This window comes from Heterocephalus glaber, unplaced genomic scaffold, assembly GCF_053883595.1.
Source record: "Heterocephalus glaber isolate CG9 unplaced genomic scaffold, H.glaber_assembly_v1.0 deba00001523, whole genome shotgun sequence".
Taxonomy (NCBI): domain Eukaryota; kingdom Metazoa; phylum Chordata; class Mammalia; order Rodentia; family Bathyergidae; genus Heterocephalus; species Heterocephalus glaber.
In genome coordinates, this window is record NW_028258327.1 from 757458 (window position 1) to 784823 (window position 27366).

Here is a 27366-nt window from a genome sequence, read left to right on the forward strand (position 1 = left end):
TATATTGGAGCAAGAGTGATGTCATGGCTGATCGTAATAATAGCTTAAATAGTCATTTAATGATCAGATCTCTGCCTCCTGGTATTATTTTCTTCAGCAGAAATCATTTAGTAATCCCTTTTGGAAAGTTGAAATAGTCTAGTCCTAGCTAAAATATAATCTCCCATTCTAGCCAAACTTCCATTGTCTGTGTGGTAACATAATCTCATTATACTTTTAAAGGAATCGTTTCTTAAATGATAGCCTGGCTTCTTCGAATTCACATAAATCACAACAGGAGTTGTCATAATCTTGTTATGTTGTACAGCTGGTCACAGTACCATAATGCTCTGGGTCTCTCTCCATTTCAAACAAAAGGAAGACTATTACACACTATTAAAATGCTTAGCTAGCCAGGCATAGTAGTACACACCTGAAATCACAGCACTTGAGAGGCTGAGACAGAAATCCCAGCAACTGAGAGGGTGAGACAGAAGAAACAAGAGTTCAAGGCCAGCCTGGACTATGTAACAAGACCCTGTCTCAGAAATAAAATGCTTATCTAAATTTTCTGGACAAGAATCATGAATTAGAACATTCCATCTAAAACATTGATTTTGTAGATCCCCACTCACTAAATAAAGTTAGTGCCAGCTCAATCCTTTAGTCTGTTCAGCCACATCAAGTTTGAAACATTAAAAAAACAAAGCAAATACTATTTGCTTTAACAGAATCTTTTAAATTTTTTCACATTCAGAAAACAGTGTTTCCCTTATTTTCCAGGACAATTCCCAGTAGACCATCCCTCAGTAAAGGGAATTCCAGCACTTTCCTAATTTCCCACAGTGAAAATTATCAGGTTGCTTATTAACCACACAGCTCCCAGGTGATTGTGATTTAATGCATCCAGATGGAGCTCAGGGACTTGTACGTTAATAGATGCCCAGGTGGCTGTTTTGAGAAAAGCTGGATTCCACTATTGTAATGTTTCTTCTCTGTTGCTATTCATGCTGCTGACATTTCCAACATAATTCTGCAGCTGCTGGGTGTTGTATTCTATCAGTACAAGTTTGACTGTGATACACTGTCAGGAACAATTCTACATGATTTAGGGGGAAAAATCATTTCACAGTAAAATCATGATTAGGGCCTAGTTCTCCTGCCTACAGGCCAGCTATGGCATGTTGAGACATAACTCCGTTTTCGCCTCCAGTCACAGCTAGACCTCAATGGTCTGGTGATGCTGTGATGCTCCAGGACAAGATTACACCAGCTGAAGACATCCTGGGAGGAACAAAATCTTCATCTGCATAGTTCCTCGTTGTTCTAGGATTTTCACAGCCACAGCCTTCCATGTCACCTTTTACATTTGTTACTCTCCTGATCTACTGAACTCTCCGCCCTGAGTCACCTGTTACCTTTGTTTCTCCTGATGAACTGAATAAAGGTGTGTGTGACAAGCTCAGGGGCTTTCATCTTTGCTGCCCAGAGCAGCACTGATCAGACCCAAAGCTCAGCTTCTTCTCTAAGTCTTATTTCTTCTATCTTTTCTGTCTAATAAGTTAATTCACCTTGTGCTATCATGGCTTGAAGGAGACTAGGACCTGATGCAGAGGTTCTAGTAATGTCCCCTTTCCCTGTTCCCTACAATATACCAACATGTAGTTCTCTTGTTTTTATCCCTTTTGGCATTCCATGAGCATCTTGGATCTGTATATCAATATTTATCATCAAATTTGAGGGACCATAGACATTGTTTCTTTGAATAATTTTTCAGCCACTCTCTTCCCACTTCTATAGGGATTCTAATTATATATATTTTAAACTACTTGAAATTGTCCTACAGGCCACCAAAAAGCACTGCTTATTTTTTTTAAATCACTTTTTCTCTTTATTCCTCAGATTTGATGATTTCGTTATTTTTTGTTTGTTTGGGGGTTTTTGTGGTACTGGGGATTGAACTTGGGAATGTGCGCTTGTGAGGCAGGTGGTGGAACCACTGAGCTAAATCCCTGGCCCTGTTATTCTATTTTTAAATTCATTAGCACTTTCTTCTGCAGTCTGCTGTTATACGGTGAAATTTTCTTTTTATATATTTTGCATTTAGTTCTAGAATCTCCATTTGGTCCTTTTTATAGTTCTATTTCTCTACTGAGATTCTTTATATGCATATTCATGAAAACCATCTTTTACTTTAAGTCTTTAATATTTGTATATTAGCTGCTCAAAGTCCCTCCCTGTCTGCTAAGTTCAACATCTGGATCAATTTAGAGTCTGGTTTTTTGACTGCTTCTTTTTCTTGATCATGGGTCACATTTTTCTGCTTCTTTATATGTCTAACTTCTTATTGCATGGTGGGCATTGTGAATGATATATTGTAAGCAGTTTGGATTATATCATCTGTCTTTGTAGGATATTGAATTTTTTTCTGGTAGGCATTTAAGTTATTGATGTGTATTACTGATCAGGATAGGGCAGTGTTATTTTTTGTTGATTGGATTAAGAGACACCTAGAGGATTTTGAGGGTGCTAACTGTATCAATGCATTAATTTACTGTTGAGCTCATAGCTGAATGAGCTCTTACGAGGTGGAGCCTCATTGGAAGAAGTGGGTCACTGAGGGAGTGCCTTTGGAGAGTGTATCTTTCCCACTCCCTCTGCTTCTTGACTGTCGAGGAATGTGCAGATTTCCTCTCCCATTATGCATTGCCTTACCACAGGCTCAGAAACAGTGGAGCTGGTGACCATGGACTGAAACCTCTGAAAGTGTGAGCCAAAATAAATCTTTGCTCCTTGAAGTTGTTTTTCTCAGATATTTGGTCACAGCAATGAAAAACTAATGTACCACAAAAACTTCTGCCTCCTGTATTCTCCCTTCTTCTCTGGCACCCTCTTTTGTAAACATCAGCATCCCCAATCCCTGATCTCTGCTTTCACATCTCAGGAACTCACTGCTCAGCTTGGGATCCATCTCCCCAAGCAGCAGCAGGCAGAAAGTCAGGGTGGTTGTGGGGCTCATCCTGTATTTTTCCTGTCATGGCTTGTATCTAGATGTCTCCCCCAAAGCCTCATGTGGTCATAGGAGGAGTTTTTTGGAGGTGGCTGGTCTAGGGTATGTGATGCTGGGATTAAATGTGTGATGCTGGAATTAAGGTTGCCCCACTCTGGTCATCTTGAGTGTTGCTATTTTTGGAGTCATTTTATTAAACTGCAGCATAACCACACATTCTACCATCCCAAGGGCAGGTAGCCTAGATGAAACATAAGGGACAGAAAGAGGGCTTCTGCCATCAGTTGCTACTTCACTGCTTTGCTGCCTTCTGCCAGCCATGAACTTTTTCTCCTCTGTGATGCCCCTCTGCTATGCCACCCACCTTGGAACCAGCCAGCTATGAACTGAAACCTCTACAAACTGTGAGCTACAATAAACCTTTCCTCTTTAACTTTGGGTGTCAGGTATTTTGTCTCAGCAAGAAGAAAAGTAACTAAGATATTTCCCATATCTCAAAAATCAAGATCCCAGGTCAGCACTGCCTTTTTTCCAGTTCAGTCATACATTTGGTCATTTTTACTTATTAATGGTAAAGAGAAATTTATGCCATTTTCTCTAGAATGGCTACAAGTAGAAGCTGAGCAAATGCAATAATGAGTATGGTGACAAAACAAAAGTTCTCAACCATGGCTGCATATTTCAACACCTTGAGATTTTTGTTGTATTTAAATAGTAGTGCCCCAGAGTATGTTTTATAAGTTCTCCAAGTGGGCTGAAGGGGCAGCCAAGGTTGAGAAACAGTCTAACACAATGTTTCTACTCTGACTTCTTTCATAAATTTCGGGTTTGTTTTTTTTTTACTGGAGGAAAAACAACCCCCTAAATCTCTATGGCCTCTGAGAATCAGCCTATGAAGAGAATGTTGATAGCTTCTTTTATGGCTCAAGGACAGCTAGAGTCCTGCTTTCTGTATAAGACTTGCTTGGTCAGCTGCTTCTGGAACCTGTACCTCCCAGATGCCATTGCCCTGATTAATAATTTACAGTCATCATGAGTGTTGCTATTTTTGGAATCTTTTTATTAAACTACAGCATAACCATATATTCTAACACGATATCTTAATGTGATTGCTGAAATCTTTGGAGATTCCATGGTCCTGAGACTGCTTCAGTAGAACCAAGACCGAACACTGAATTATACATTACAAACTATCTTCAGAATGAGACTACGTTTAAGCAGCAAGCCAGGCCTATTCCTGTGAATTCTAGTCACCAGCTGTGGCCAAGAGCAGCAGCCAGGGGTGGGGAAAGTGCTTGAAGAATGAGAATTTCTTCAGAACATCCCTAGAATAGAGCTTATTATATTTATTCTGTATCTTTATTAGTGCATGTGTTTTCTAAACCAATGCTTTATATTATTTATTAGTAGTACCAAAAAAACTTTTTATCATCATTAAGAATAGTAATGAGGGGCCGGAGATTTCGCTCAGTGGTTTTGCCGCCTGCTGCGCAAGCGCAAGGACCTGAGTTCGATCCCCGGTACAAAAACAAAACAAAACAAAACAAAAAAAAAACAACAACAACAAAAAAAGAATAGTAATGAGGGGCCGGGGATTTAGCTCAGTGGTTCCAGAGCCTGCCTCACAAGCACAAGGTCCCGAGTTCGATCCCTCGTACCAAAAAAAATAGTAATGAGTACCCTCTATTTGAAATGCTTGAGATCAGATTTCAAACTTTTCCAGGTTTTGATATATTTGCATATATATAATGAAATATACTAAGGATGGGACCAAAGTGTAAACCAAAAATTCATTTGTGTGTCATGTACACCTTATACACGTCGCATGAAGACTATTTTATACATATTTTTAGTGTACCTGCGTTTTGACTAAGACCCATCAGGTGAGATCAGATGTGGAATTTTCCACCTATAATGTCATCTCAGAGCTCAAAGTGTTTCAGATTTTGGAGCATTTCAGATTTTGGATTTTCACATTGGGAATGTTCAATCTAATATATACATATATAACATATATAGGATATACATATAATATATTAATGTTTTAGAGCAATGTGATTTTAGATTTTTTTTTTTTTGAGACAATGTCTTGCCTCACTATATATAGTTCAGGCTGGCCTTGAACTCACTATGTAGTCCAGGCTGGCCTTGAACTCCTCCTGCCTCAGCCTCCCAAGTGCTGGGACTACAGGTGTACACCACTACACCCAGCCTTTAGAATTGGTTTCTAAATGAGTCATTTTTTAAAAGTATTGGTTTACTACTTTATGATAGACCAATTGGAAAATCTAGTTTTAAGTTCGCTTTATTTCCTTAGTTTTTACTGGATGCCTTAGCTAAAAAAAAAAATCTCACAAGGAAGAGTAGAGCAAAGTAAAAGGACACATCATTAATTGTGTTTATTAAATTATTTTCTCATTCACCAATCCCATTCACCAATTATACAGAAACTGGTGACAAACAAGTAGCAAAACAGCTAGAACATTAAATCCTCTCACATACCAATCATTTGTTCTTGAAAACTCATCAGAGGGTATTCCATTTTTATCATTTTAATAAGTAGTTTAAAAGTCTGAAAGTTTAATTTGCATTTCAAGCAAGTTATATAATTCTGTTCCCACTTTTTTTTTTAATTACCGGGGATCAAACTTGGGACCTTGAGCTTATGAGGCAGGCACCAGAACCACTGAGCTAAATCCCCGGCCCCTGTTTCCCACTTTTGAAGGAAATAGGAAATTTTTTAAAAGTATCACATAACTCTCAGCAACAAAATCACCTAGCAATAAAAATAATTCAAATGTTCTATTTTTCAAATGCTCTATTTAACATTTCTTTTTTAAAAGCAGTTACTGACATACTTGATGTTACAATGTCTCCTTTAGCCAGAGAATTAAATTGTGCTTTTATTGCTTGTTTTGGTTTTCAAAAATATCTGACAGAACTTCTATCTCTAAGAACAACTTACCATGTCAGAAAATGTCAGCAAACCTGAAACATTATTTATGTAAGAAAATTGTGTAATTCACCTTTAATAGCTCTTTTGAAAGACCTTTTCATGAGAACTAGTGAATACTATGTGGTACAAAATGTTTGGGGTTTTTTGTTGTTGTTGTTTGTTTTTTGTTTTTTGAGACAGGGTCCCACTATGTAGTTCAAGCTGGCTTTGAACCATGTAGTCCAGACCTGGCTAAAATGTTTGTTTTTATGGACATTCCCTGTCTTGTTAAAAATCACTGCAGAAGCTGAGTGTGGTGGCACACACCTATAATCCCAGCACTCAGAAGGCTGAGGCAGGCAGATCACTGCAGGTTCAAGGCCAGCCTGGGCTACATAGAGAGACTCTATCTCAAAAAACAAAAACAAAATCACTTCAGAGTATGGGAAGGGGTCCAACAAATGGAGGAGAGGGGAAAGAGATTTTAAAAAGAAGAATTAGGATGTACTATGCACTCATTATGTGCTATAAATGTGTACTAGTAAAAAAATTTTTAAAGAAGTGTCATTTTTTAAAACTTATTGCATATTACCCTAGTTCTGTCTACTCTTACTAAGGTATAATTGTTATACAATAAATAGCATACAGTTAAGGTATCAATTTGATGTATTTGGACATATGCATATACACATTTAACCAACATCACCATCAAGACAACCACCGTAGCCATCACCCTTAAAAGTTGTCTCACACTCCTTTGTAATCCACACACAGCCCCTAAACCCGAGCCACTACTGATTTGCTTTCTGTTCCTGTAAATGAGTTTGCATTGTCTAAAATCTTACAGAAATTCGATAATATATATGTGGTGTTGGTCTGGCTTCTTTTACTCAGAGTGATTATTTGAAATTCATTCACATTTTTCTCTCCTTTTTTATTAGTACATGTTTGCAGTATATAATGTTTACATTCCAGTGTGAGTTGGTGCATGTACACAACACCTATTAATTCCTTTTTTCATTCCCTTCCCCCTCCCCTCTCAGATCGCTTGATCCCCTTCCCATTTGAGAAAGATTTATCTCTCTACTTCCTATTATCTATCTTCTATTTTGTTCTTTATGATTTGGGTTTCTCATATAAGATAAACTATGCCATATTTAAGCTTGTGGGTCTGATTTGTTTCACTTAATATTATGGTCTCAAGATGCATCCATTTTCCTACAAATTACTCAAGTTTATCCTTCCTTATAGCAGAGTAGTGCTCCATCATGTATAAACACCACACTTCTTTATCCATTCATCTATTGATAGACATATAGGCTGCTTCTAAGGTTTAGCTATTATGACTTCTGTTGCTATAAATATGGTATGCATGTATTATTGTAATATCTTTTATTTGTTCAGAAGATTTCTAGAAGATTAATAGCTAGGTTAAATGGAATTTCTAGCTTTAGTTGTTTGAGTAATTTTCGTACTTATTTACATAGTGATGGTCTAGTTTACATTCCCACCAACATGTAGAATGCCTACTCTCCAGCCTCACCAGAATTTGTTATTATTTGATTTCTTGATGATGGACATTCTTTCTGGGGTAAGAGGGAATCTCAGCATTGTTTTAATTTACATTTCTCTAATGGCCAGCGATGTTGAACATTTCTTCATGTATTTATTGACCAATTGTACTTCTTCTGAGAAGTATCTATTCATTTCAGTTGTCCATTTTTGATTGGATCTTTTATTTAGGGGGTGGTCTAGTTTTTTTGTTTTTTATATATTCTAGATATTAGTTCTCAGTCTATGAATAGCTGACAAAATTTTTTTCCGTTCTGCAGGTTTCTCTTCATTCTGTTGACTGTTTCTTTTGCTGTGCAGAAGGGGTTTTGTTTAACAAGAAAATATTTTTCACTTTTATTTTTGCATGTTATTCTCAAGTATACATTTATAATAGTGTCACACTTCTTACATGTTGTATGTCAGGCATTTTACAATGTGTACAGAGAAAGGGGCATACAATACTCAGTAGGCAATTTCAATGAAACAATATCTTATGTCCTTACAAGAATTTGTACCTTTTTAAAACTTTGAAGCAATATTTTTAAGCAATATTTTTGCTAATCAAATTTAAGCATTAAAACTGGCCTATAGCTAATAACATATATAAGTCAGTACAATTTTGGTTTTCTTTATACAAATGTATTTGATGATTCTTATTTAAAGTCTTACTTACTATCTTTTAAAGGTTTTAATATTGTGCTTAAAAAATAAAATCATGGGACTGGGGATGTAGCTCAGTGGCGCCACACCTGCCTGGCAAGCACAAGGTTCTGAGTTTGATCCCCAGTGCAGAAAAATAAATAAATAAAATCATGTAAGACTCCAGACTACATGACAAATAATAAATATGTAAAATATTGTGTTCTTTATCTTTCAATTCATTTAAAAAAGACATAAATAAGCTATCTGTATTAATTTTACAGGATGTTTTTAAATTCCTAACTTTAAATTTTTCATTAAATATTTTCATTTATTTTACTTAAATGAAAATCAAATTCAAAGGAGGTTTAAAAGATTCTCAAACTCACAAAAATGAGTTTTCAAGGGCTGTTCAGGTTTTTAATTTGATTCTCAATACTATTTCCTGTGCAACAAGGGTTCCATTCAGAAACTCCTTGCCTGCGCCTATGATTTCAAGTTTTACCTATTTTATCTTCCACCAGGTTAAGTGTTTCTACTTTAACATTTAGTCCTTTGATCTATTTTTATTTTAGTTTAGTACTTGGTAAGAGATATGAGCCTAGATTCAATCTTCTGCATGTGGGTAGCCAGTTTTCCCAGCACCATTTATTAAAGAAGCTAACTTTCCCCCACAGTATATCTTTGGCCCCTTTGTCAATGATCAAATAGTTGAATGTCATGCATGTTTTTCCATATACACAATAATTTATTCCTCTTATTGCTGAACACCATTTCCGGTTAGTGGCCTGATTAAAGAGGCTCAAGCAAGCTCCCTCATCCCCACCCACATGTGAGGGAGCATCAACAAGGCACTATCGTTGGAGCAGAGTGCCATCCCTAACCAGACATCCAGTTTGCCAGCACTCTGATCTTGGACTTCCTGGCCTCCAAAGCAGTAAGAAAGTTCTGTTGTTTATAAATTACCCAGACTAAGGTATCCCATTATAGCAGCCTGAAAGGACTAAGACACACAGTCCCATGGTCCAGACCTTACTTGAGATGTGAACTTATTTTTTTAAGCTGCTGGGAATTGAAGCCAAGGCCTTCACACTGAGCTACATCCCATCCCTTTTAATTTTTTCAGACAGGGTCTCAGTAAGTTACTAAGTTGTTCAGGCTGGACTTGAACTCATGATCCTCCTGCCACAATCTCCCTAGTACTGAGATGACAGGCATGGCCATCATGCCCAGCTAAGATATAAGCTTCTTACTGCTAGTAAACCGAGTCAATCAAGATAGGAATAATAACTCATTTCCTCTTTGATGCAGGGTGGGGACATGCCAATACTTAGATCCACTGTCAAGTGTGGCATACCATTCCTCCATATTCTTCACTTCAGCAAGAACAGTGCAGGAACAAACAGCCAGGATGTTCCTACCTGAAGGAGAATGATTTCTGGAAAGAGCTGAGCCATCTTGTGTTTGCCACAGATCCCCAGACCTCAGGAGTGAGTTCCTCTGGTCTCTGTGAAACTGAGCCATGATTTCTTGTAAAACACCATACATCCTGAAGGGAAAAAAAAGTGGCAGCTAATAAACAGATGACAGGTAGACAGCTGAGATGAGATACTTTATGCTATCATTCCTCAGTATCCATGACAGATTGCTTCCAGGACCCCCACCCCATGCCTACAGATGCTAAATTCTTGCTCTGCTGAAGTTCCTTATGTAAAAATAGCATGGTGTTTTCATAAAACCTATGCAACAGCCTCCTGTATACTTTAAACCATTTTTGGATGATTTATAATATTTAATACAATGTAAATGGAATGTAAATTTTTATACTTCATTGTTTAGGAAATAATGAAACAAAGAATGTCTATACATGTTCAATGCAATTTTCTTTCAAATATTTTTTATATGTAGTTGCTCAAATGTGCAGAAGCAGAACCAGAAGCTAGGGAAGGCTGGCTATTTGTGTGTGTGTGTGTGTGTGTGTGTGTGTGTGTGTGTGTGTGTGTCTGCCTGTCTGCCTGTCTGTCTCTGCCTGTGTGTATGATCTTGTTTTATGAGATTCTTATCAAGAAATGGCTGACAAAGTTCACGTGACAATGTCCCTGGTGCTTTTGCATGATTTGTCTTGCCATAACCACCAGACCCCATGTTCAAACCCAGGTTGAGGCCCAGCAGTAGGGCTTGTAATTCTAGTGGGTAATTTGATGCAGCTATTAATGGTCTGCCATAATAAAGTGTCATCATAACTGCTCTAAAGCTATTTCTAGCAATGATGCTTCCCCAGGCAGCCACAGCCAACCACACCCACCCAGGTCCTCAAGGATAGGGACAAAGTTTTTTTAATTTTTATTTTTATTGGTGCATGTTTACAGTGCTTAATGATCCCGTCCATCATGGGGAATTGGTACACATACATAACACATCCTAATTCTTTTTATAACTCCTTCCCCTTTCTTCCCGCCCCCCTCCCCCCTTCCTCTATCTCTTCTTGGTCCAAAAACAGGAACAATTAAAACCTGATAGGGCTGGGGATTTAGCTAGTGGTTCTGCAGCCTGCCTTGAAAGCAGAAGGACCCGAGTTCAATTCCGGTACAAAAAAAACCCTGATATACCCGAGTTTTGTATCAACCTCTCTGATCTAAGATAAATTGCCTTAGGGGAATTCTGATAGATAAGGCCTCATTCTCCTCTCCCCAGGCAATGATAGCACTCTTAGGTAATGTGCTCTTTCACAGCTCTAATTCCTGGCCATGCTCTGCCCTGAGGGGAAATGGAGGGAGAAGAAGAAAAGGGAGGAGGAGGAGGAGGAGGAGGAGGAGGAGGAGGAGGAGGAGGGGAGGGGAGGGGAAGGGGGAGGAAGGAGAGGGGAGGAGGGGAGGAGAGGAGGAGGAGGAGGGGATAGAGTGGAAATAGGAGAGAGAAAGAAGGAGAGGAGGAGGGAAGAAGGAAAGGGGAGGGAGGAACTAAGAGGTAGAAGGAGGGGCTTCAAGAGGCCCTCAGCCCTATTTCTTTCTTTGGGCCAAGAATTCAATTTAAAAAGACTTTTAAGTCTGCCTAAGTATATATTTCAGAGTTCCTATCATTTGCCTGCATATGAACTGACTACAATGATATGGAGAACTACTGCTTAGAGCCCATCCACGGTAAGTATCTGTTTGGATGAGAACAGGTCTTCTGCACGCTGTGTGCAACAGGTGGTTTCTCTGAGATGTCCAAGAAGAAAGTTCTTAGCCCAAGACCATTTTCAAGCTTCTTCTATACAGTGAGGGGGTGGGCTGGAAAACCTCATGCTCCAACATTCTTGCTCTAACATTCTTTTATTTGATAGGAAGAGACCTGGAGAAATCAGAAACAATTCTGTACAGATATTCCTTCTAAAGGTATTACTCAATATTTGTTCAAGTCTTGCCTTTAAATCCAAATACAGACTTTGTTGTTAAATTTTATTCATTGCTGCATGAATACCATCCCAATGGCCTAGGACTGTTGTGTTCATCTGTATGTCTCTATGATCCTGTGCAGTGCCTGGCACCAAGGAGAAACTCAGTAACAAGCTGTTGAACGCATGACTAAAGACATTTCACTGGATAGATGGAATGATGAGTAGATGGTTGGATGGATGGATGGATGGATAGATGGGCAGATGGACAGAGTCTGCTGCTAGGAGAAATGGGTAGAATAACTCGGGGATGACCCACTGGAAGCTGGAAAAGAGGACTTCTAGAAACAAATTAAAGGCACATGAGAATGTGGCTGAAGAACAGAAGTACAGCTTCTCTGTCCTAATTATTACAGGGTCTGTCCCACAAGTCCCTCAAAGTTCTTGGTTTCTAGTAGAGTAGTCTGTGATCTTCTGGTGAGCAATTTCTCCTCCAGAAAGCAGTTATCTTTGTCTGTTCTGAGTAGCTGCTATGTGCTGTCTATGTTCCTATTATGAATATCATTGTACTTCCTGTGTCTGGCACACTGCAAACACACAGGGGACACTCAAGGGATAGCTGTTGAATAAATGAGTGTATTCAAGGTGACAAAGGCAAGAACAATCACTTTCTGATGGACCCCACATTTTCTGAGACACAGAGTGGCTGCACATTTTGAAAACATTTTGAGCTTTGGTGTGAGTTATGTGAACTAATGACTCAAGAGTCTGCCAGGAAAAACACCTCAAAGGTGGCAGCCAGTACCCAGGCCAGGCCAATTCTGCCAGCTATGAGCCACTCTTCTGGTCCAGTTTCCTGCATCTGGGTGCCTCTGTCCTCTGGAGCGGTGTGAAATTTAGTAATAGCACCTTCCGCACAGGGCTTTCATGAGGGTTAAATAAATTCATAGGCATAGATCACTTAAAGCCTGCTGCATCCTATTAAGTACCATATATGTGACATATATGCCTGCTGGTGTGGATCCTTTGGAGTTGCTGAAATTGTGTGCAATCACTAGGTGAACGAAGACTGTTGGATTCTTTCAGCAATATGGACCAGGCAGGTACTCAGTTCACATCCAGATGGCTTCACTTCTTGTCAGCCAAAAGGGTCTGAAGCAGAGCAGCTCTGATGACCTGCAAAGGTGTTTGCAGCCACACCGCTTTCTGGCACTGTTTGAACCAAATGTTTTTTTGTTTTGTTTTGTTTTGAGGGATTTTTAAAGGTTTTTTGTTTTCTTTTGTTTTTTGCAGTATTAAGGATTGAACCCAGGACCTTCACATGGATGTACATTTCCAGCACCCCTCCCCCTTTATTTTTTGGTACCGGAGATCAAACTCGGGACCTTGTGCTTGTAAGACAGGTGGCGGAACTACTGAGCTAAAACCCTGGCCTCCTTTTTTATTTTTAAGATATGGTCTTGCTAAGTTGCCCAGGCCTGACTCAAATTTGCAATTGTCCTGCCTCAGCCTCCCAGAGTTCTGGAATTACAGGTGTATGCCACCACACCCAGCTCTGACTCCCTTTTAATTGAAGCTAATGTATGGCCAAGGATTCTCCAAAGAAATCCTCACTGAGGAGGTCAATTTGGGTCAATTATCTCATCTCTGTGAGCTAAGAAGGTTTTCCTGGCACTTCTCTAGCCTTCACTACCCGAGACTGAAGACCCCTGTTATGGTTTGTGTTTAGATGTCACCCTAAAGCCTCATGTGGATGAGGTGGGACTTTCTTTTTCAGAGCTAGGTGAATCTGGAGTGCGTGATGCTTGGGTTAAGGGCATGTGATTACTAAACCACTAAGTGTGAGTGATTAGTTTGGCACCACCCTAATCATGGTAGTCTGAATAAGGTAAAAGGGGCAGAAAGATGCTGTTAAACTATTTTCCCCTTGTTACCTTTGCTACCTTGTGCATGCCATGTTGTTTCTGTTCTGCCATGTCTGTTTGTCATCTCTGCTTTGGAGTTGGCCAATTACGGACTAAAACTTCTATGAACTCTATGAACAAATAAACCCCTTCCCCTTCAACTTTGGGTGTCAGCAATGAGAGAAATGTAAACAACTCAACCCTATAGGCTCAGTGGTTGAGCCCTGTTGCAGGAACCAGCAATCTGTGAGTTCTGCTCAGTTCCATCACTGTTCTATGACTGATCAGGGCCAAGGAGCCAGTCTATCCTCCCTCCTCTGTCCTAAACCACCATCTCACCTTGCTCTGTCCCTAAGCCATGCTCCTCATCCCTCCAGGGCCAATATTCTTAAAATCAAGGGCTTCCTCAAAGGAAACAGAGAGACACAAGACACAACAGGCCTCCTGACCAGAGGCGTGGGGATGGTGTTCATCCCATGGCTGGGAGGGCCTGCTCCTGTGTTAGGGCCAAGGGCTGCAGAAAAGGCCACCAGGGGTCACTGGACCTTCAAATGCAGGGTGTTCTACCTTTCTGAGAATATTCACTATATTCTCAAATCAATGAGTGAGACTATGTAAGAACATCCGAATACAAAGCTGCTCACTCAAGCATAAAGCTGGAAACTAGACAATTTCTTCAAACAAAGTTTGACAGGCCTATGTAATGATGATTAGATTGATATTTATGAGAATGGGAAAATGTTCAATACATAATAAATATTTTAAAAGCAATGAAAATGTGTGTGCTGTACAATATCATTTCTTGAAAATGAAATAAAACACACACACACACACACACACACACACACACACACACACATGCATAAACTTCCAAAGACAAAACTGAGCAGAAGAAATCCGTTTTTTATAGTTTCAAAGCAGAAATCCCTTATTCTCCCCACCCTCCACTCCCCACTCCCAAGCTTCTCCAGAACCCAGCTGTCACCAAGGTGAGAACCATGGCTGGCATGTCTCAAACTGGAGTCCTCAGAGTCACTCTCTGAGCCACGTGAGAGCAGGTACCTTTTTCCACCTTATTCCTCTGTACTCAGCAGCCAGACCAATGCTTGGACTCAAAGAGGTAACACCCTGTAAAAAAGAAGCACAAAGCAGTAATTATCTTGGATGACCTCCAATACAGACGTGGAGAAAGAGGCCAGGCCATACAGAAAGGACAAGCAGCCATGCCTGGAAAAGCAGCCTCCACCGGGTATCCGGTGCTAAACTTGATCTGTCACAAGCATCACTGAAGAAGGTGGCTCGGAGGGCATGTGCCAGCTATAATTAATAGCTAGCCATCCCATCTCGGAAGCAGGTTCTCCTCCTTCAGTGGAATATTCCATTAGACTTACTAATGATATTTTACATCAAGCAAGTTCTAAATCAGGCTGAAGTCAAGGCTGTGAGGGTGTAAGAAAGGAAGGCCAAACGGAAGTGCAGAGAGCACACAGTGTGATACAGTATTAACATCCTTGGCATAATAAATTCCTCAAAGGCATCAGTAAACATCTTTGAAACTCAGAATTCAAGAAAAGCAGGGCATTCTTGGCCCTTATTGAATTGCTACGTAGAAGAACAAACCAAACCACTAAGAGACTACGCCCTTAAATTCTCTTCCAACTAACCTTTCCAGGGCCCTAAATTTAAACAGCTGGATTATCATTCAAGCACCATCCACTCAGCCTTTTAGAAATGAGAGGCTCCTGATGAGAAATGTGCATTTCATTTCACCAATAGGACACAGTGTTCTGGCCCTCATTTTTTCTCCACTTAAACAATCTTTTTTTGAGAAGCATGTGTTTAGCATATACTGCTGGGGTCACAGTAAATTCATTTCTGTCATAGAAGGTTTCAAGTAAGCAGAGAAGGTTAAGAAGAAAAAACACCTACAACAAAACAGCCTCTGCTCCCGAAGTTCTAAGTTCAAGAAATGAAAACTGAGGTGTGAAAACATCACTAAATTCCATTTTAAACATCTGAATTACACAAGGACAGATTCAGTTAAGGAAAGGGGAAGTATTAAAATAAATGAGGGAGCAATAAAACCTTAGTGGCTCAGATATTAGAGATTAAGCAATGCATTTGTACAAGGAAACCAGGCACCTGTACAATTTCCTTAATTCTGCCTCAGTTGGAGAAACCAATGTAAAACCTGAAAACCAACCTCAAGTACTTGAACAGGAGGAGGAATCCTTTGTATAGTAAACCCTGACTCTCACCACCCATGTCTTCAGGACCCTCAAGCTTTCAAACCAGTTCCCAACCAGGGACTGTCAGGCATACCCATGTGTGCTGATGTACAAAAATACCCAGAATATGTTTGCATATTTCTTTTTCTCCAGTCAATCTCAGGCTGCCAAACTGGGTATGTGCCTGGCAGAAAACTTAGAGCTAGGTTTTGGGGGCTCCCTCTCTATACCCCTTTGGGCTCACACAGCCATTCTAGGGCCTCTGTAGTCCAGAGACCTGGAGGAAGGACCTGTAGTGCCCACCCATGACCCACATGGCCCTCACAAAAGTGCGTTACACCACAAGGAAAGAGCAATGGAGATAGAAATTAGAAGCCAGAGAAGAGAAGCCCCAGGTGAGGACATTACCTTGCCAAGACCAGTTTAGAGGAGGAGTGAGCAAAAGCCACACTCACTGATGAGCTTGGGCTACAGAAGAATGAGAAACTAAGCCTCAGGGGGGACCAGGACCAAAAGAGGAAACATTTCACAGGCACTTGAGGCCTGAAGTCAAACTCCAGGATGGCAAGAAATGAATGGCAGCTGGGTATGGTGCTGCACACCTGTGATCCTAGCACTTGGGAAGCTAAGGCAGGAGGATTGCCACAAGTTCAAGGCCAGCCTGGACTACATAATGATTTCAAGGCCAGTCTGCACTACAAAGCCAGACTCCCTCTCAAAAAAAAAAAGGGTTGGGGATTTACCTCAGTGGTGCTGCTGCCTGCCTCGCTGGTGCAAAGTCCTAAGTTCGATCCCTGGTACCAAAAAAAGGAAAAGAAAAGAAATGAATGGAAGATGAGAAAATGGAGACAGGGAGACAATGGACACCTTTGCCAATACCTTAACAAACACTTTTAGTATGTAATTTCAGGGCCAAACATAAGAGTCAAAAATTTGAGTGTGGTAGTGCACACCTGTCATCCCAGCACTCTAGGAGGCCGAGGAAAGAGGATCACAAGTTCAAGCTCAGCCTGGTCAACTTAATGACTCAGCAAGACCCTGTCTCAAACTTTTACAATTTTAAAAAAGGTCCAGGATATAGTTCAGCGCAAGGGCCCTGGGTTCATTCACCAGTATGGGGAGGGGAAATAAAGAAGAGTCAAAAGCCACTGGGAGCCTAATCCAAAGGACACATGCCCATAACATGCAGCAGGTTTGGTGGAGCATGGACCACCCATCCTAAGCCTGCCTCTTCTCCAGCCCTTCAGCAGCATCACTAGAACACTCGATCCTGTGAATACATTTCCTGCCTGCCAAGGTGCTGAAAGTGTATTGGCAAGTATAATCTGGTCAGCCACGTGCAGCAGCCCTGTAAGGAACAAAGTTTGTCCTGTGTTTGCTGATCTGTCGAGAACTGCAGTCGCCACACAGCATTGCTGACTTCCACGTGTCCACTGAAAACCTTCTCCACAAACACACCAGTGCATCTGAGCCTAGGAAACATCTTTCCTAGTTACAAATCTAATTTCCCAGATCCTTAACCTATAAGTTTGTTTTTAGAAAGCAGCTGACAAAAATCCACATGCAAAGATCCACTGCTACCCTAAACACACACACACACACACACACACACACACGTAAAACTGGCTGCCCTTATCTAGCTTCCCCAATTCTGACGAACACTACAACTAGCTTCACTGTGAAATCGGAAAAGGAGAAAGGGGTTTCTTCTCTTCCCCTCCTCCAATCAGGCTAACGCATTGTTTTAGGCAAAGAGATCCTCATATTTTCCTTCCCTAAAGGGTTAGATCCAAGAAGTCAAGATAATGTGATTACTAGAAAAGAGCCTTTCTTTGTTACTTTATCCTTTCTCTCTTCAACTCACAGCTCTCCTCTCCTGGAGGAAGTCCACAGAGCTGGACAGATAGAAGAGACAAAAGAGGTAAAGAAAAATCTAGGGCAAACACAAAAGTGGAAACTTCTCGGCAGCGTACTTGAATGCTAAACTAAGCCCTGGTCAATCAAACACTTTTGAATGTGATCCCTAATATCAATCTTTTTTGTTCTTTAAAAGAAAATACCCACCGTCTTTTATACAAATGGAATTAAAAAGGTGATTTCGAAAATATTTTACATCTAACTGAAGAGATAAAAAATTTAGAGAAATGAAAGCAACAAAATTAGGCTTCCCCATCCCTTTTTAAATACTTGCTAATATTGGTTTAGAAGTGAGTGAAAGGATGCAGTACGAAGAAGGGGAGCAGTGCTCTAACCCAGCCTGTGAGAATCCAGTCTGAGAGGAGGGGACAGGGAGGCCGCTGGTCCCCACACACACACACACTCCTGGAGCCCGCCAGCTCCTCTCCACTGCGCTGCCCTTCCACATTAAGCTGGTCTTGGGAGGGTGCGTTAGGGTGCTATCGATCAGGAACTTCCCAGATTTCCTGGGTTCCATTGCTTCTTGTCTTTTTAGATGTTAATTTTAAGATCCACTCTAAAGGCTCTCAAAAGAAAGAGGCTTTTAAGTAATGAAAGAATAAAATCAGGTTTAAAGTCCTGGCCAGCTGATACGGATCAGTCTCAGGAAAGGCACAAAAGCATGTTGCAGAACAAGTTTGCCTTGGAACTGAAACCACACGTAGAAGTGTTTGCAATAGAGGGAGGTGTCACTTCCAGAGGGAGCTTAGCAAGGGGCCCCCTTCCCAGTGTAGTTTATTTATCTCAAGAGATTTCTTCCCCATCCATGGCTTATTGTCTAATGAGACTGGAAAGAATCATCAGATGAGAATGCCCACACATATTTAAGATTCATATCAAAGCAATACAAGTTTTCCATGCTCAAATTTAATATATTAAGTTTCAGTGTACAGCTATTTTTAGCCAGGCTTGTCCAAGACAGGGACTTTTAGATGACCTTTATACTTTACCTTCCATTTGAGAGTTGTAAGGGTTTAACAAGTATTTAATGGTGAACAGATTAACAAAAGGAAAGATGAGTTACGCCAGAATCTGTTCACCTACCAAATGGCTGAAATAGAGGAAAAGTGCCAGGAGCAGGTCTTCCCAGGGGCCAAGTTTCCATCCCAGACTCCATCAAAGCCCAACCACACCCAGCCCAAGACCGAACAGTTTCAAGTGGCTTTTCTTTACTTTCTTCCTTCTAAAAAAATATTTCACTCGGGCGTGGTGGTGCACACCTGTAATTCCAACACTTGGGAGGCTGAGCCTTGGAGGATCACTGTGAGTTTGAGGCCAGCCTGGGCTACATAGTGAGTTCAAGGCCAGCCTAGACTACACAGCAAGACCCTGTCTCAAAAAAATAAAAATAAATATTTCAAAAATACACACACACACAAAAATACACAAAGGCATAACAAGTAATATAATGAAGTTTTTATTTCCCACCATCCATTTTTAAGAAATAAAACACTCCAGAAGTTCCCAGTAAAATCCCAGCCTTAATTTCTTCCTCCCTCTTCCAACTGATTATTCTTTTTCATTGATTTGCTTTATTACCTATGTAAATATTATTAAGCACCATTTATGTATTACACTATACACTTCACGGCTTTATACTGCAGGGCTGCCTAAAGGTATGGGGAAGAGGGGTCACCAGGAAAATATTTTCTGCAGGGTTCCTGTCTATAGAACAATTTGAGTTACCCATAGCAGTGTCAGTGCCATTCCAGCAGCCCAACCTTGTGTTATGCTGCCAACCGACAGGAGCCCCAGCAAAATGCCAGCCAATGGGAGCAATCTACCTGCAGTCCTTCCTGGAACCTGGGCTTGGCCCATCTATAGCTGCAGGGCATCTATTCAACCCTAGTCATGGTTCAGGAGATGGAGAGGGAGGCAAGTCCATGCAGGTCTCAGTCAAAGCTCAGAGCACCCAGCTGGGAGTGGCCACTCATGCCTGTGAGAACTGAGGGTGAGGTAGGAGAATCTCAAGTTTGAGCTCAGCCAGAGCAACTCAGCAAATTAGAGACCCAGTCTCAAAATGCAAAATAAAAAAAGGTTGGGGATGTAGCTCAATGAGAAAGTCTTCGGTTCAATCCCCAGTACAAGCAAGGGAGGGAGGGAGGGAGGGAAGGAGAAGAGAAGAAAAGAGAAGAGAGAAGAGAGGAGAAGAGAGAAGAGGAGGAGAGCAAAGCTCAGAGCACCCTGCCCAGAGAGCAGCCAGCCCAAGCCCCTGAGCAGGGGAGCCCAATGCAGGGTTCCACTGGTCCCAGCCTAAGGGAGTACACTTCGGGAATTCAATTCCCAGTTGAAACTGTTAGATTTATCCATATGGACCACCACAGCTTAGCTCATTCGTTTTCATTGTTATTTAGCATTCTATTGTATGAATGAACAACTTATCTCTCAGATCCTCCTGACAATGGGCATTTATTTCTAAATTTCCACTACAAAAGAATGATACTAGCCAGTGTGGTGGTACACTCCTATAATCCCAGCACTCTGGGGGGTCGAAGCAGAATGATCTCAAATTAGAGCCCAGCCTAGGCAATTTAGTGACTTAGCAAAATCCTGTATCAAAATTAAAAAATTTTAAAGGGTGTCACACAGCTCACTGTGAAGTCCCCAGTACCAAAACAAAAAGGTGGGGAGGGAGTTAGTTCAGATATTCCTTTACATGTCTCCTATTAGAACTGGGGGAAAACCTGAATAAACCCTCCAGATTTAACACACTCCATTTGCTTTTACCAGTAGTTACTTGCTTTTAAACAACTTGTTTATAGTTGGCCTTAAAAACACCACTTTTGAGGTCACATAAGTAGCAATATGTTGTTAGACTCCTATTAGCTTTGCCGTAGACAACACCTCTGATGGGTCATGAAGATAACAGTTGCAAAGTTAGCTGCGGGGGGGGGGGGGGGGGGGACATTATCTGGGCCTGTGCAAGTGTGCCATGGGGACTTCTCTGAAGTCAGAAGACAGAAAACTCTACCCACAGATGATGCTAAATCATTTCTCCTTGCCTCCAATCACCTCTCCCCACTTTAGACCACCCTGCTTCTTTATCCCATGAATAGCCCTAAACTATGCTTGAAGAGGTGGATTTGAGACTTGCTCTCCCATCTCCTTGGCCCTTTCTCCCTTTCAGTGACTGGCATACTGCACCACGGACAAAATGGGCCTGGTTTTTTAATGCTGTTGTGTGCAAGAGCTTCTTGAGGGGGCTACAGTGGCTTGGATGAGGTTTGGGTATCCTCCAAGGGCTCATGTAATTTTAAGCTTGGTGCCCACTGTGGTGCTATTGGGAAATGGTGGGCCTCTGAGAGGTGGGGCTTGGGGGGAGATTCTCAGGTCACTGGAGGTAATTCTGCACCACCCCTTAAAATTCTAGGGAGAGTGTTGTTATATGAAAGGAGCAAGCCTGGCCACTTCCCTCTCTCTGCTTCCTCCCTCACCATATAACCCTTCTGCCACCCATGCTGTCACCATCCACCTTGGGACCTTCACATAGCCTGCATTATGCTGTGTGGACTTTCCACCTCCAAAACCATAAGCCAAATAAACCTCTTTTCTTTATGAACTCAGCTGCCTCAGGTATTTCACTGTAGTGATGAAAAGCTGACTGATACAGGTTCATACCTAAAAGAGGAATTACTGTGTATTTTCAACCTTACTGAAAATTTCAAATTATTCTATCAGGTGATTACCCACTTATGCCCTCATTAGTGGAAATTGCTCCATACCCACACTAGTTGAATTTTTGCAATGTGAAGGACATGAAATATTTCATTGTGGCTTTAATGCCATTTTTTTGATTGCTGTTACTTTTTCTATGCTAATTTAACAGTTTGCCTTTTCCTTTAGTGAACTGTCTATTGTGTTACCTTTGTGTCACTCTGACAAAATACTTGAGATAAACAACTTGAAGGAAAGATTTACTTTGGCTCACAGTATCAGGTTTCTGTCTATGGTCAGAGCTGGCTCCTTTGCTTTGGGTCTGGGGCCAAGTAGAATACCATGGTGTGTCGGGGGAGAGGGGTTAACAGAGGGGATTGCTCACCTCATGGTGGCCAGAAAGCAGAGAGAGACTGGAAGAACAGCCAGAGAGAAAGGAAGGACCCACTGACAAGATATACCCTTCAAAGGCACACTTCTAGTGACCTACTTCTTCAACTGGGCCCCACCTCCTAATAACCCATTCAGCTATGAACTTGTCAATGGATTAATCCATTGATTAGTGTCCTTATGATCCAGTTACCTCACCAGGCTTCACCTCTGAACATAGCTGCAATGGTGATTGAGCCTTCAATACCCAAGCCATTGGGGGACATTCTAAATCCAAACCATAACACCCATCTATTTGATTAGTTTTTTGTTTGTTTATTTGTTTGTTTAATATTAGGTCTTCATATATTTTGAATACTTCATGTCAACTAGAAAACGAAGTCTGGAAATTCCAAGAAGCCAGCCCTCATGAACCTCCTTGGTCCTTTCGTGCCCTTGATGAAAGAATTCAGTCAAGAGACCCAGTCGGCCATGCAGGATATAGGTAGAGTTTATTTGTAAAGCAGATATGGAGAGATCTATGCCTTTGAGTGAGAAGGTGGGCAATGTCAGGTAGACTTCTTCACTGAGTATTAGTTTGGTTACTCTTTTATGTACACAAGAGTTACTCCTAGGTCCAGGGAACTGTGGTGATTAGAGATTAGTTTGGAATGTTGATACCTCAAAAAAGTCTTGTTCTTTTTGTATGGCTAGTGTTCCCTCAGGATTCTTAATCATATAAAACATTTATAAAAGAAAAAATTTCTAATCTAAATCAGGTCTCAGCACAAGGATAAAGGGTCTTTAAAGAAAGTTCCTTTTCAGTTCGGAAATCATGGCACAGGAAAAGGAAGATGTTAGAGATTACAATTTAACCGAAGACCAGAAAGCAATCAAGGCCAAGTATCCTCCAGTCATTCAGACATACGAATATTTGGATCATACAGCAGATGTCCAGTTACATGCATGGGGAGAGACTCTGGAGGAGGCGTTTGAGCAGTGTGCCATGGCCATGTTTGCGTACATGACAGACACTGGGACTGTGGAGCCCCTCCAGACAGTAGTAGAAGCCCAAGGAGATGACTTGCAATCTCTTCTGTTTCACTTTCTGGATGAATGGCTTTATAAGTTCAGTGCTGATGAATTCTTCATACCCCGGGAAGTGAAAGTACTTAGTATTGATCAAAGAAATTTCAAATTACGTTCCATTGGGTGGGGAGAAGAATTTTCACTTTCCCAGCATCCTCAGGGAACAGAAATCAAACCAATAACATATTCAGCAATGCAAGTCTATAATGAAGAGAAACCAGAAGTTTTTGTGATCATTGACATTTAAGACACTAAAAAAAAAAAAAAAAAGAAGAAGAAAGACCTATTAAAAAAAAAAGAAAACCTTTCTTTTCCTGATATCATTAGGTTATAGGCTATGGCAACCAGGAATGGTAGGTACCTTTTTCTAGAAGTAGAGGTCCTGTGTCCTCAGGTCTGAAACCTAATAAATAATTATAAATGTACCTTGAGGTCTTTCTTAACTATAACTCCCAAAGTGTGCTATTTTGGACACCCCCATTGTCCCTCAGGCCTACTAATATCTAACCACCAGCAACATTTCATATAATCTGTTCTGAAAATTTCTGAGTAAAATGTGTTGCACATACCTACTCAGAACCAATGACTACTCTTAATTTTGTCTTTTGATACACAGGTATGAGCAAAGTTATCAATATTATTTCTGTTGTGCTTTTTATGATTTGTTCAACATGCTTCCATAACCTGAGGTTGCAGTATTTACTCCAAAGAATTAGAAGTTTTTGTCTTACTTTTTGAGATCTTTACCCAGGAACTGATTTTTACTTATACTATTAATATAGATAGTACAATTGGACCACTTCTCTCTACTCATCTGTGTTGGGAGCTGCCACAACCAGGAGGCATCTTGCCTGCCTCCTGTACTTCATGACTTCCCTCCTTTTGTGCCCCGATTTACCCTCCCAAAATAGATACCCCAGAGTGCAAAAAAATGTTCCTTATGCTCTATTTATTATAGTCCTAGTTGACATGGTCCTAAAAACAGCAAGCTTGCATGTCCCTGTTCCCACCAGCCTTATCAGTCAGCCAGTCTCAAAATATATTAAAGCAACAAATTACCAAGAATACCCTGCCCCATCTCCTTGTTTGTACCTCCCCTCCTCTTGCCTTAAATAAAGTAACACACAGACTATAGTGTTCTTCTCCACTCAACAGGCGGGGTGCCCCTTTATTCTTTTCTGTTTTCTGCATCTCCTGTCACCCTACTCAGGCCCCAGACCCTTGCGGCACAGGCCATGGCATGCCAGAACGTGGGCAATGCCCCAGGGCCAAACAACACCCCCCACCTTGGTCCTAAGGCCTACTACCCAGGAGGCAGAGATAAAAACAAAGATCCCTGAGCCTACCTTGGAAAATTCCTAAATTCCTAAAACCAGGATGCATGCAGGTCAGACTTGGTGGCATGACCTGCAATAACCTTTCTTCACCTGGAGCTCACTGAAAGTTCATGCATATGGACTGTGTCTCATACATCCAATTATAACAGAGTGAATTATGGAAAGGACACGCCTCCTAGATACAGCTAACATGACCCAGTCAGGTCAGGCATGCTCTGGACAACCCAATGGGAGGCATCATAGGCCCGGGGTCAACATTTTAAATTCTTAAACTCGACACCTTCAGTGCTCATGCCATTTTCCTTTCTGCCAGCTCACTAAGAGCATACTGACACCTAAATTAAACTTTGCTGCTTTTTCCTTATCATCGCATGCCATGTCCAATTCTTTGTCACGCACAAGAATCTAGAAACCCGTCTAGAACTTATCACCCATGCTAACAATATAGAGATTCGATCTTATTTTTCCCATATGAATAATTAGCTGGGCACTGTTCTTTCCCCACTTTTTTTCATCCCTCTCTGATGTTTACCAATTTCCATATATGCATGGACATTTTTCTGTCCTTTCTATTCTAAACCATTTATTTACTTGTCTATTCTGTCACCAATACTATTCTGGATTCTTAGATCATTAAATAGTCATACATGGTGAGAGTGATTCCAAACTTTCTGCTTCTTCAAAAGCAGTTATTCTTGGCACTTTGCTTTTCTATAGAAATGTAAAATCAGCTTTTCAAGATCCAAGAAAAGTCCTGCTTAGATTTTAATTACAAATGAACTTTTAGATTGGAGAGCTGACATCTTTACAAAATTGTGTCTTCCTAGTATGTGTTTTCTCATCCTTTTACTTTCAACGTTTTGCTGTCTCTAATAAATAGCATACAAATAGACTAGTCACAAATCAGTTTGAAAATCTGTCTTTTCAGAGCCATTTGGTCTATCAAGCCTCATTATAAGTACTGATGTATTTGGAACTATTTTCTATTTTGTTCTTTCTTTTACTCTGCTTATTCTATACTTCTATCCTCCCCCAAACTTACTTTATATTGATGAGGAGTTTGATTTAGTTACTGCTACTCCCACATTGAATTCAAATACACAACCTTTAATTTTGTGGTTCTCAAATGTTAAGTATCAGAATAACCTGGAGGGCTTGTTAAAACAGATTGCCCATCTCCACTGTAGAATTTCAACTCTAGATTTCTGAATTTATATTTCCAAAAGAAGTCCAAAATGATGTTGAGAGTGTTGGCCCACAGACCACTCTTTGAGAAACACTGCTTTAATTCTATTCTTCTAGTGGTTAGAGTTTGACTTTCAATATTCCCAACTAAATGTAAGGTTAATATTATTATTCTTCCTAAAAATATGAGGTCCCTCAAATATTTTAACTCTGATTTTTATCTATCATATCTTGGATGTTTTTGAGATCTAGAATTTAATTCTGCTTTACTTTTTTAACTTCCTCAATATCAGAGGCTTGCTTTTGTTTACTTATTGATACAGGGTCTCACTATGTAGCTCAGGCTGGACTTGAACTCACTATGTAGCCTCAGCTGGCCTTGAACTTGCAGTGATTCTCCTGCCTCAGCCTCCTAAGTGCTGGGATGACAGGCATCTGCCACCATGCCCAGCTGCTATTACTGGTTTTAGATTGAGGTTTGTGAAGATTTTCATGTATGTTTACTAATATCTTTGCTCAAGTTGCTTATTTGTTTGTTTGGTTTTATTTTGCTTTGTTGATGTTTTGCAGTGCTAGGGACAGAACCCAGAGCCTCACAAATTCTAGTAAGCCCTCTGCCACTGACTATATCTCCAATCCAATTTTCCTTCTTGCATTTCTCAATTTCTTTCTGTAGTTATTTTCCCTCTACATAAAATCTGTCCTTAGAAGTTCCTTGAGAGAGGTAACAGATAATCTTTTTTGTTATTATTGTTTTATTATGTGTATTTTTGGTTTTGTTTATTAGGTCATTTTATTTGTTGCTTTGGTTTTTGGGTTTGGGGAATTTAAATTTCTTTTTTTTCACCTACTCTTCAATGATAAATTAGCTAGACATATAATTTTATCTTAGCAGTTAGTTTGTCCCAGCATTTTGAACCTATTACTCTTCCAGTGACTTTTACCTTCTATTGTTACCTTTGGGGAATCTACTGTTAATCTTACTATTGTAACTACATTGTCACATGTTTTCTCTGTGAGTACCTAGTTTTCTACTTTTGTTCTGGAACCTTATTATCACTATGATGTATCAAGTTTTTTGTTTATTTTACTTGTTTAACTTAAGATTCACTATTATCCCTGAAACTAAGGATACATAACTTTCAACAATTCTGAAAATGTCAACAAGACATTATATTGTTGAAAATCACATTTCATCAGTTCTATTTTCTGCTTATAGAATTTTACCAGAAGCAAGTTAAATCCTCTAATTTTATCCACCATGTCATTTAACTCCTGACATTTCACAATCATATTATCTGTACACTGCAATCTGAAAAATGTTTTTAGTTCTAATCCAAGTAATTCCATGTCTAACTTTTCTGTTTACTTACGGCAAATCTATTTAAACATTTGATGCTTTCTTACTTATAAAAAATATTGATGATATTTCTTTTCAGAAATTCTATTTAGTGCTTTTCCAAATCTATCTGAAACTAACCTATGCTATTAGAACTTATAACAGTAATAGCCAGGCATGGTGGTACAACCCTGTAATCACAGTACTCTGCAAGGCTGAGGCAGGAGGAGTATGAGATTAAATTCTAGCCTGGGCAGCTTAGTGACTCAGCAAGGCCCTGTCTCAAAATAAAAATAAAAGCTAGGCATGGTATTGCACACCTGTAATCCCAGCACTTAGGAGGCTGAGTCAGGAGTTTTGCTTCGAGTTCAAGGCCAGGCCAGCCTGGGCTACATAGTGAGTTCAAGGCCAGCCAGAACTATATAGCAAGATCCTATCTCAAAACTAAATAAATAACAAAAATAAAAAAGGCTGAGGATGTAGCTCAGTGTGAAGGCCCTGGACTCAATTCCCTACACCACAATAAATAAACAAATAAATAAATAATACATAAATAAATAAATAAAGTTAGGACAGTAGTCACTCCTGGGGTTTAGGAAATGATGGCAAGCAAACATGGGGTTGGGGATTTGGTGTTATGGTCACTGGTTAGATAGATGTGTTCAGGTTGTGGAAAGCCAATGAGCTATCACTTATAATTCATGTACTTTTTGGTATGATTTTCATTATATTATACAATATATCTTGTTCCTTTCTTGTGTGTTTTTAAAAATTTAACGAACCATTTTTGGCATATTTGTTTTAAATTCTAA

General features: G+C 40.3%; 1 protein-coding gene and 1 pseudogene across 5 annotated transcripts in view; one reads left to right on the forward strand and one right to left on the reverse strand.

Moving 5' to 3' along the window:
• LOC147824921 (uncharacterized) overlaps positions 1-27366 on the reverse strand; it is a 269562-nt gene that overhangs the window by 219141 nt on the left and 23055 nt on the right. For 3 of the 4 annotated variants that reach the window (XR_015441484.1, XR_015441483.1, XM_087187900.1), the window contains exons 2-4: positions 16369-16419; positions 14460-14525; positions 9539-9666 (exon numbers count right to left, since the gene is read on the reverse strand). Coding sequence is in view for 2 of the 4 variants with exons in the window: in XM_087187900.1 (XP_087044026.1) it covers positions 9539-9666; positions 14460-14525; positions 16369-16419 (245 nt within the window). In the remaining 2 variants the exon portion in view is untranslated. The remainder of the gene's footprint in view (positions 1-9538; positions 9667-14459; positions 14526-16368; positions 16420-27366) is intronic. The other variant, XM_087187901.1, reaches the window with a different exon arrangement.
• Positions 22099-22996, forward strand: LOC101720459 (tRNA-splicing ligase-activating factor archease pseudogene; annotated as a pseudogene). The gene has a single exon (XR_015441485.1). The product of XR_015441485.1 is annotated as a tRNA-splicing ligase-activating factor archease pseudogene (transcript).